This window comes from Triticum aestivum, chromosome 4A (genome assembly GCF_018294505.1).
Source record: "Triticum aestivum cultivar Chinese Spring chromosome 4A, IWGSC CS RefSeq v2.1, whole genome shotgun sequence".
NCBI lineage: Eukaryota > Viridiplantae > Streptophyta > Magnoliopsida > Poales > Poaceae > Triticum > Triticum aestivum.
Window position 1 is genome coordinate 706,227,218 of NC_057803.1, and position 11,834 is coordinate 706,239,051.

Sequence of the window (11,834 nt, forward strand, 5' to 3'; positions counted from 1 at the left end):
TTCATGGACCGGACCTAAGCCATTCAATGTCATCTCTTCCGGTGTTGGAAAAAACACTTGTCTCTGAAGCACTTAATTTCTCGTCCGGGTCTCTACTTTGAGTAGACACTGCACGTCTTACATGGGTATCGTTTTCCTTACCCAAATGGCACAGCAAAAGGATTTGACTGGAGGAACCAAGAAAAGTAAGCACCACAAACACGATTTTCCGACGGGGTGAAGAGGAAATTAAAGGCCTATAAGAGGAAATCATGTTAGCTTCAAAAATCAAGTGCCGAAAATGATTACGAGTTCAGTGGCGATAGGATATGCTGTAGTTGTTGGACTGGCCTAACTGACGTACAAGTATCACCAGCGTGCCAAGATCCACCACACTTGAAAGAGACAGAATGTGGAAATCAGTCCATGGCTTTATGCTCCCTGCACGCAGCTGAAGCCATAGCCAAAACTTTTCATGGACTTTGACTTGACCCATTCAACCTCAACTTCTCCATGGAAAGAATATACTCCCTCCGTTCCAAAAATAGTGCGTCATCGGTTTCCGCGTTTCAACTTTGACCATAAATTTAACCAAGGAGACCGACTGCGACGAGAGCAAAAATTATATCAGTGAATTCATTTTCAAAAGAAGTTTTCAATTATATAATTTTTGCTCCCGTCACAATCGGTCTCGTTTGTTAAATTTATGGTCAAAATTGAACCTCGAAAAGCGTGGGATATTTTGAAACAGAGGGAGTAGAACAAACAAGATATGTTGACAAGTCTCTAGAGCACTTAATTTCTATTCCAGGTCTCTGTTTTGAGTAGAAACTGCACGTCTTACTTGGGCAATCATTTTCCTTCCACGAGTGGCACGCCAAAAGGATTTGACTGAAGGAAGCAAGAATAGTCTGCACCAGGAAATGCAGTGAAGAGGAAAATTCTATAACTCTGCACCAAGTGCGCCGTTATTTATCATCTTTCTCCCTGGAATATGAGAGGAGAATTGCTTTGCAGTACAGAGCACTGCTTGCCAGCAACCCACAGATACTAACACCCAAGCAATCATCCTACCTGCATAAAATAAACTGATCGATCGATCGGGATGAAGATACTCGGGGCGCAAGGTAATCCTTGTGCCACAACTCCATATATATTTCTCGTGCAGTTGCTCCTTCTTTGCCTGTGTTCATTGTTCTGCACCGGTTTCCCCCAATCAAACCCTACCAAATGCCCCGGCAGCTCCGTCGACATCCCATCCCCTTTCAACATCCTTGGCAACTCGAGCATCTCGAGCAATCCATACTTCAACATATCATGTGAATCAACAGGGCCAACGCTATCGTTCGGTGGCAAGCAGTACAGGGTCCTGGGCATCTCGCTGCCCCAGGGCTATGTACGTGTAACCGGCGACACCGTCTACACCCAGTGCCAGCAGAACGCTGGCCCGGTGACCACAAACTTCATCAACCTTCAGGGCACGCCTTTCACCTTCTCACACACACTAAACAAGTTCACCGTCGTTGGCTGTGACTCCATGGCCATGATACAAAGCCCGGACGTAACGAGCCGGTACAGGGGAGGCTGCGTGTCGTTCTGCGCTTCCGAGGGAAGCATCAGCAGTGGCGCATGCTCGGGGGTGGGCTGCTGCCAAGCTTCAGTGCCCGAGCAACTCAAGGTACTGAACTTAGAGTTTACCAGCATACGGAGCCAACTCCTGCAGTCCTCCGGATCTTTGGGGAACATCAGTAAAAGCAGTAGCGCATGGTGCAGCAAGGCGTTCATCGTGGACCAAGGTTCCTATGTGTTCTCCAGGGATCACTTGGACAGAAACCTGACGAACCTGCCAATGGTACTTGACTGGTCTATATCCGGCGGCAGCTGCTCAGAGGCGCGTAGTGCGCCTCAGACCTACATGTGCAAGGAGAACACCGATTGTTATACCGTGGCAAATAACACCGCGTACCGCTGCAACTGTTCTGCAGGTTTCACTGGGAACCCTTATCTGGGATGGCAAGGTGAGAAATTCATGTTTGCAATAGATGACACCTTTACATTTTGATTGCCACTAACTTAGGATATATGCCTTATTCTGATTTCCCTTTCTCTACAAGTGCATCAACAGACTTGGTGGTTTTAACTGTACATGCCCGATGGGCATGACGGGGGATGGTAAGAAGCAAGGCAATGGGTGCAGTAGAGATAAAACACTACTGATTGCCGCAGGCAAGTTTCACATGGTCTTATATTTGTTCCCTTTTGAACTGAACTGCTCAATCTGAATGAACAAGCACTTATTCATCAAAGTTCCTACTCTTTTTTTCAGGTGGAGGCCTGCCTTTGCTGCTTGTTCTCCTCATGCTCGGATTCTGGACCCACTGGCTTTTCACGAAGAGAAAGCTTGCGAAGATAAGACAGAAATTCTTTTTGCAGAATGGTGGCATGCTCCTGAAGCAGCAGATGTTTTCTCAGAGGGCGCCGTTGAGGATATTCACGTCTACCGAGCTTGAAAAGGCAACCAACAGATTCAGTGATGACAACATAGCTGGGCGAGGTGGATTTGGGACGGTCTACAAAGGCGTACTATCTGATCAAATGGTCGTGGCGATCAAGAAGGCGCAGCGAGTCGATCAGAGCCAGGTGGAACAATTCGTCAATGAGATGGTCATTCTTTCACAAGTCAACCACGAGAATGTGGTCCAGCTAGTTGGTTGTTGTCTCGAGTCAGAAGTGCCATTGCTGGTTTATGAATTCATCACCAACGGGGCCCTTTTTCACCACCTCCACAACACATCAGTCCCGATGCCGTGGAAGGAACGCCTAAGGATTGCAGTGCAAACTGCAACAGCACTTGCTTACTTGCACATGGCTACAGAAATGCCAATTATTCACGGAGATGTCAATTTCAGATTCAGTTGGTATATTGATGTGGAAAGATGTGGGAAACAACACCGAGAGCAAATAAGAGCCTCTTCTTGAGAGTCTCGGTGCGACGAGGAAATGGATACTGTTTATGAACTAAGCTAGCTGTTTGTAATAGTTGGTGGCCCACATATGGCTTGCCGGTAAGACCAAAGACAAAGTACTTCTGATCATATAATTGAAGAATGAACAACATTGCATGGTTAAAAAAAAAACCAAGCATATCGATCTCTTGTTCATCCTGTAACAGTAATTACGCAAGACAAAAGAGTTTACTTGGTGGTATTTCTTCTTAAAACATAAACGCTAAACAGGTCAAGATGGCATTATGTGTATTTTCAACTTACTAATTTTTACCTAAATAAAAAGCCCGGATAAGTTGGCTCAAGTAAACACCCTTCACAGCAACTAATATCTTCTTATTGCTACCAGGCTTCTTCCCCTAAGTGGAAGTTCTATTCAAGTCAAGAAATGTCAATGCGTGCACTGGAATTCAGTTTTACGATTAAACGGAATTCAGCGGTGGCACATTGGATTTGGATCATATGGTGTCAATAGATTTTTTTTCAAAACTATCACGTTATTTGAAGCAAATTCGGAAACTACAGCATGCTTTGGAGAAATATCAAGTCTAGCACCCTGTCGGCCAGGTGTTGGCCGAAAAGGGTGTTTTCGGCCACCTCTAGGCCGAAATAGGGTTTTGGGCCATGCCTTGGCCGAAAAGGTGCAAAGCTGGCCGAAGAGGGGTGTTTTCGGCCACCCTTTGGCCGAAAAGGACTTTTTGGCCTAGTGTAGGCCGAAAAGTACTTGTTGGTCAATCGTAGGCCGAAAAGTACTTTTTGGTCAAGTTTAGGCCGAAAAGTCCCTTGGACCACCTTTTTCCGTTAACTGTTGGCCAATGTATTTTCCCGCCAACCCCTTCGTTGATGCAACCCTCTTGCCCTTCGACGATGTGGTCCTTTTGCCATCCATCGATGCAGAACTATTGCCCTTCGAGGATGCAAAAGTCTTGCCCAACAGATAACGGAAAGGTGGGCCCAAGGGACTTTTCGGCCTACACTAGACCAAAAAGTACTTTTCGGCCTAGTGTAGACCAAAAAGTACTTTTCGGCCTACATTTGACCAAAAAGACCTTTTGGGCCAAACAGCAGCCGAAAACAGCCATTTCGGCCAGCTCAACCACTTTTCGGCCATGGCAAGGCCGAAAACCCTACTTCGGCCAACAGTTGGCCGAAAACTACCTTTTCGGCCTGCACGTGGCCGACAGGGTCATAGTTTTGCATTTTTTTTCATTATGTGCTATAGTTTCCGAAATTGCTACAAAATACGTCATAGTTTTGAAAAAAAATCGTGTCAATATGCGGTCCTGAACTGGTCCCACTATAGGGCAATTAGTTTGCAGGATGGGCTTTTGCTTTTAGGGCCAGTTGTTTTGTAGGCTTTTAGTTTAAAGTAAGCTGAGTTTATTTTGAAGCCCAACCAAAATTTATTTTGAGAAGCCTAGTAGTTGAGTTTTCTTTTCTTTTTTTTTCCTTTCATGAGAGACACTTTTCTTCCGTGAGAGGCACGGTCATGCTATCGGACACGAAAACAATCATTTTTTTCTTTCATTTGAGGCATGGTTTTGTTTCCGCGAGAGGCACTACCGTGGTTCTCGGAAACGGCTTTTGGAAGGGGAAAAACACGTGCTCCCGGTGTGTTTTTTTCGTCCGATTTTTTCATGAAAAAAAGTTCGTCAAATCTATCAACATGGGATCTAGTTTTGAAAATCTCGACGCAGGGAATCCAACGGTGAAAATGGTTCGAGATTTGGATGCACGGTTTAAAAGATAAAACGTTTTGAATAAACAGATCTACGAGAAAAGGGAATACTCCCCGATTGTGACAAGTGGTGCACATGCAGCGCGCCGCTTGTCGCAGTCCGGAAAGGTGAAAGTGATCTTTGGAAAGGAGTACTCTGCAATTAGTGATTTCGCTAGTAGTTAAGATTTGACCGATGTGTTTTTTAAAAGAAAAAAATGGTTGGGCTTCTGGAATAAGTTGGGGGTGGGTGTGGGGCAGCTTTTCTGGTAGCCCAAAAATACTAGTAAAGAACTGACCCATAAGATGAGTTGCCATGAATGAAGGTTTGGGACAACCATTTTTAGAAAATGTTCATAAATTTTAGAAAAATATTTTTGAATTTTAACAAATCTTCCACGTATTTTAAAATATATTTAAAAATTCTACAAAATTCACGTGATTTCAAAAAGTTTATGTTTTTTAATAATATATTGAAATATGTACATAAATTTTAGAATTTTAGTAAATTAAAAAATATATTTATTTATAGAATGTTAGAATAAATAAATATTCCCGAGTTTGTGTAAATCATGAATTTTAAGAAAATTCACAATTTTTCAAAAGTTCATGATTTTTTTCTTAAAAATGGGAGGGGAAAAAATTACAAAATAGAAAAAAGTATCCAAATCAAGTTGAAAAACTTCCAAAAAAGATTCAAGAAGGCCCTGAAAAGTGAAAAGTACAAATGTGCTTGAAAAAAGTGACAAGAATGGTTGTGCTTCCTTTTTTTTGTTCTTTTTTTTCTAGTTCTTAGTTTCTTTTCTATTTCTGGTTTTTATCCGATTTCTGATATATTGTTTTTCCTGTTTTTGGTGTTTTTGATTTCTATTTTTTTTGAAGTAAAAAGGTTGTTCAAACCTATCAACACGGGATCCAGTTTCAAAGATCTTGATATAAGAAACACAAGCGTGAAAACAACTCGTCTTTTGGACGCACGGTTCAAGAGATAAAACGTCTTGAAAAATTGAATCTAAAAAAAAGCAAAAACTCCCGTGTTGTGATAAGTGTCGCACATGCAGTGTGTCACTTGTCACGACAATAAAAAATGGAAGAGACCTATGCAAGGAGGACCTTCTAATTAGTCAACTCACGGAGCGGCCCAATACAACGCATTGTGTAGGGAAGCGCTAGCTATGGGACTGTCATTTCTCTCAGTTTCGGTGGCCCAACTTTCTTTACCAGATGGTTTTTTTGTTTGGACTTTTTTCTGGTTTTCTCTAGTTTTTGATTGGGCCCTTGTTTGTTTTCATTTTTGAACATTTGTAAAAGTTTACCTTTTAAAAAATCTTGTATATTTGGAAAATTGTACAATTCACAAAATTTTATAAGAAATGTGAACCATTTTAATATTTGATAACATTTATAAATTTTGCCAACAACTTTTAAAAATGTAATATTTGAAAATTTGCAAAAAAAATATAGTGTAAATGTTTTTTTTCAATTCATGTAGATTATTTTAATTCATGAATATCTTTCTATGAAATCTTGACATATTTACAATGCATTTTTTAAACACCAGAATGTTTTGCAAATATAGAGAACATATTTACAAAAATGAAATAAAAAAAGGAAAATAACTATAGAGAACTTGAAACATACGGGTCACACTTATATTTTGTGTGTGCATTCGAGACTCGAGAGTGACCAAGTACACAGTCAGACGAGAAACAAAGTCTAGCAAACTTTGCTATGATGAGTTTCCTCGATTTTAATTTTTGAATTTTTTCCTTGATCTTAATTTCACTTGACAGACCAGATGTGCATGTGATGATTTGTTCTCATCTCGGTCATCCTAGTTGGATCATGGTAATACTTGACCAGTGGTTGCCTTAGACCCTTAGTGCCCTGCAGTATAACTTGTATTATCATTCAGGCCCTCGTTGCATTATGGTCAACTGGTTATGCTTGTTACTATTACTTCACAAGTCATGAGTTGCACAATTCTGCAACATCACACTTACTGTGTGATTTATTTAACAGTGGTTTTGAGCATCGCTAACTCTGGCGTCTTATATATATACTAGATCATTGATGCCGCGCGTTGCTGCACCCATCTATTTTGGCTCTTCGTTGTTAGGATGTAAAGTAATTTATATAAATTTCTTTTAAAGTATTATGCTTTCTTGTTGCTTGTGGTTTTTTTTCATTTCTCAGTGACCAGACCATATGCTGCACCCATCCATTTGTCCAACAAATTTTTAGTCATTACCGTGCATTGAAGTTAAATTTAGCATGAACTAATATATGGTCGCACTTGCACATTATTTTACATCATTTTGTAGAGAAGGAATGTGACATTAGGAAAGAACCAGGTTAGCTCTTGAGTCTTATAGTGTCTTAAAGTTGCTTTGAACTTGGTCCTCCGGTGTATATGTTTTTTGATTAGGACAGTTCATGGTAAAGAGAACATTATTTGTGGCATACATCCATACTTACAGAAAATAAAAGATCTAGAAGAATTTTGTCCATCAATTCAACTGAAAGTGGAAAGTGTGAACTCAGCTGCTGAATCTGCTAGTCAAATAAACTAATCATCCTATGGATCAAACTAAGATGGCCTTCTTAACCTAAACTGGTCGATTTCATAAAGCTATGGGACGCTCTTCAAAGTTTCTGTTTGGACGATGCAGCCCCTGATTCTTTTGGTTGGCCATGGTCTGCAATGGTTATGAAACACTTTCTTCATGGGAGCTGATTGCATCTGGAGATGTTTTGGGCCATCCTGACCTGCAAAAGATTTGCTTGATTAGCCATCTAGTATGTCTTTGGACATCGGATCGAAGAGCAAGACATGGAATCCAGAACTCCAAGGTTGCATGCTTCACTTCTCTACAAGGAGATGATATAGTTGATGACATCATGGTGCAATGTGTCTCAGCGCATGAAACATGGAATGAATGTTTCACGAGACTACATATTAACATCGCTCGGCCATCTCAAACTGACAGCCTTGAAGCTTGGTGAATCAATGTGAGGACTGCATTCATTGGAAGAGACATTGTCTACCTTGTCATCCCGGTAAATTGGCACCTTTGGAAAAAAATTAAACACCAAGGTCTTTCGGCATCTCAACCAACAATGACAAAGGAAAGCTCTAGTGGACTTAATTTAGATGAGTTGATGTTCAGGAAAAGCGCAAAAGCGAATGAACTTAGTACTTTGTGAGGGGTGAATAATTTGTATCTAGGAGTAGGAGTAGAGCTGAGTGATTTAGCTCATATTGTTGTCCATGACAATTTTTGAGCTTCTTATTATTTTGAAGTTGCACTCTATAAAACTATGGTACCCCTTGATTCAATCTAAAAAAGGATACCTTCCTAACCTAACCTCGACACATATAGAGAAGAATGTGTAGCTGATAACAGGGTGCATATTTGGTTTTCATAAATAATGCAATAGTAGTTCCCATTTATCACCAGTGGTGACATCATGATTATTTTTTAATTTTGCTAAATTTATCTTCCAATCTTTCAAAGCATCTCCGCAGTAAATTTATATATGTATGGGACTGACCATCTAACTCACTCAAAATTAGAAAAGGTTAAAAAAAAATCATGCTAGCTATGGGCTCACCATTTATCACTGATTTTTTTGTGACCATGAGGCTCCATCTTGCCTTAGGAATACTACAAGGATACATTGACTTATCCCATCAAGAATATATTAAGTAAATTCAATCAAATTGACATGCTGAAGAAATTGAAGAGTCGAGGAATTCACAATGTGGAGTGGAAGAAAATGAGAAAGTTGTACATGAGTAGTCATCTTCCCTTAATGAAAAATAAACACAATTGCTAACGGAGCTTCCTAGGAACGTACACTCAACACAACAAGAGGCTTAGGAAAACCAGCTAGCTGGATGGACCAACCCACGCATCACGTGCATTGGCAGATCCCAGAGAGAAAAACAGGTTACAGACAGATCGTCACGGTAGGAAGCATATATATTTATACCATTGGACAACGGAAAGGATTGGCACATTACCCGCCTTGAATGCACCTCGATTGCCTTCCGCCATCATCTCTCCATAGCTCATTCTGGCAAGTTGACATCTGGGAGTCGTATGCCGTCCCTTATGGACTAGCAATCCTCATGGCTCCGGTCATGCAAGAAGAAAAGGAATTGCGGACAAGAACAATAGCATAAGTACACTCATGAATAAATGAAAAGGAATCACAAAATAAATAAATGAAAACAAGCAGACATGGACGGACTTGCTCCAAGCTCCTGCCCGTCTTGCGTTCCCTACATCCAACATGAGATAGCTAGTGGAATATTTAGAGAATGAATTTGGTTCAAATACTCACAAATTGGAGATTGATCATGGTAATTCCAAACATAATGAGCAGATAACCTCATGCCAAGCTAGATGGACTTGAAACCAGTTATTTATAGTTGGATATTGATCATGCTAAATTCAGGGAGATTGAGAGATAGCAATCATGCCCAGCTAGATGGATGAATTAAAATCAGTTATTTATAGTTGGAGATTGATCATGCTAAATTCAGGGAGACTGAGCAAATAACCATCATGCCAAGCTAGATGGATGAATCAGAACCGGCTATTTATAGCCAACTAATAACACTGTGCTGAGAATATACCGATACATGCATATGATGTTATCAAATCAACTGTGAAGGGCCGTTCTCGTGTAATCGTCTTTTTGTTATTGTAGCACCAGAGAGCAAGATGGTTGACTTGGTTCTTCCGATCAGTCTTGTCGGGCCCATGTGTCTTGTCTTATTATCAAACAAAGCAAAGATGATATCATGAGACGGTGAAGTTTAGTTGTGACCAGCGATGATTAACATGGACTGGATGTTCATGAGGGATAATATCATATTGCACATTACTATCATTGGATATCTCTGGACCATTTGCTATATATGCTTCTGTTATGTTCGCTCGACTTCCCATTGTTGTAATACCATGAGGTGTTGAACAAGATGCGATGCTTCAGTATTGACGTGCCTCCTTGGAGAGTTGAGACTTTAGAAGAAACCGAAAGAAGATATGGACCATCATCTTCTGATGTCCACCCAAGTGGTGTGCACTTCGCAAAACTTTGACCGTAAAACACACTGCCGGCAACCATACTAACAATAGATCAATTCGGGCATGATGTATCCAGATTCACTGTACCAAGTTGTTGGCATGTGACATATGACGATTGTGTGCAAAGAGCCTCACAACCAAAATCATAGCATTATATATTTTTTAGCAAAAATATAAGACATCGTGATTTTCTTCATGATGTTGCTATTTCCTGGTCATGCTAGTTGATGGCATTTCTCATGAGCTGCTCCATCCAGCTTCACACGTTCATGGTCCAAAGTCAGTTACCGAGTTCTCTGCTCTCTCCTTTTTGCCACAAGATATATAGGCCTGTTGCCTGGCTATATACTGCTAGACAGTTGCAGTTTGTATAAGTTTTCATGTCTTTTGTCACATCGACACAGCTACATAAATCTTCATTATAGTAAGCTCGATAAGTTGCTTCATTTGAAAAAACTTATGGTGTTACTGTAACATGTGAGGTATTGGAGAAAACCGAAATCCAAGGTTGCCAATGGACGATATTGCGTGGTGAGAAAAACAATCATTTTCATATGTATGCAGCTGTGATGATTGTGTGGTTAGCCGTTAACAACGAGTTTGTGATCCCTATAAATACTTTGGTCAGAAAGTATGCATCCTACTTGCAGTTGCTATTATTCTCGCCTCCATGACGCATGTCACTTTAATGATGACGATGAGCCCCCACAAGAACCTGTTGATATGATGCCCCTATGTGTCTAAGATAGTAGTTTCATCGTGGGTGTATTCATGTAATCACACTTTTGTTTAATGGCATACACGATTATCTGGAAAACGAACACGTAGATGTCGCTCCCCTATGACTCATCATGATAGGAGATGTGTTTGTACCATTTTCGATGATATGCACCTACAGCTAGAAGCAAAGAGAAAAGTCACAGAGCCTTATGGTGATCGATATACTTCCAAAAGAAAGCGGGACACAAGATACAACCAGTTAGATGGATTTGTGTCCAGAATCTAGATGAAAGGGGATAATAATGGAGTTAGATACATCCATTTCTCTGACAAATAATTTCGGATCGGGAGAGTATTTCAAAGCCAATAATATTACTGTGTGGGCTTCTTGAATGGACATGGAATCAAGCACTGCACATTGGAAGCCAAAGAGTTTAATATTTTCGAAGTCCGTGGCTGGTGTATCTTGGCATACTGACATGTATATTGTGGATTAACATTTTATCATTTTTCTTTACAAGTGGGACCACAATAATTACTCCATCCGTCCGAAAATACTTATCGAAGAAATGGATAAAAATGAATATATCTAGAACTAAAATACATCTAGATACATCCATTTCTCTGACGAGTATTTCCGGACGGAGGGAGTACTTTCAAATACATCCATTCCTCCGACGAGTATTTCCGGACGGAGGGAGTACTTTCGAACCCGAAGTCCACACAGCCACAGACTAATTATTATCAGCTTGGAGCTCAACACTAATCACACAGCCACAGACTAATTACTTTTGTATCTTGTGTCCCTATTCTTTTCGGAAGTGCATTCTGACCAAAGCATCTAGGGATCACTAACTTGATATTGATGGTTACAGGTATATATGCACCACGCAATCGTCTAACCGGGATACATTAGCAAACAACAAATTGCCCATCTAGCATCTGGTTTCTAGGGATTTCAGTTTTCTCCAAAACCTCACATGTTGCTTTCACAACATAAGGTTTTTTGAATGAGAAAACTCAATGGAGCTGGGTCCGTCCATCGGTCCATGTCATGTGACCTGCAGACTAGACATATACAGTTTGTACCAGTTCCCATCTTTTGTCTGCAGTGCAACATATAACCAGGGAAAGGCCTAGATGTCTTGTGGAAGAAAAGAGAGAGAGCAGAGAGCTCGGTAATTGACTTTGCAGCGGAAGCAACCATAAACGTGTGAATGTGTGATCCTGAATGAGCAACTCATGAGCAATGCTGTCAAGTAGCATGACCAGGAAATAGCAACAGCATGAAGAAAATCAGTATGTCAAGCTTGC

The 11,834-nt window shown here is 40.6% G+C and overlaps 1 protein-coding gene across 1 annotated transcript; it reads left to right on the plus strand.

Annotated features, from left to right (window-relative positions):
- The first annotated feature begins 1,084 nt into the window (after positions 1-1,084).
- LOC123083252 (wall-associated receptor kinase 3-like) lies at positions 1,085-3,056 on the plus strand. Its single transcript, XM_044505334.1, is given in 3 exon segments — positions 1,085-1,997; positions 2,035-2,205; positions 2,306-3,056. Coding segments are annotated over 3 exon segments (1,737 nt in total). The 3' UTR covers positions 2,959-3,056.
- The last annotated feature ends 8,778 nt before the right edge of the window (positions 3,057-11,834 follow it).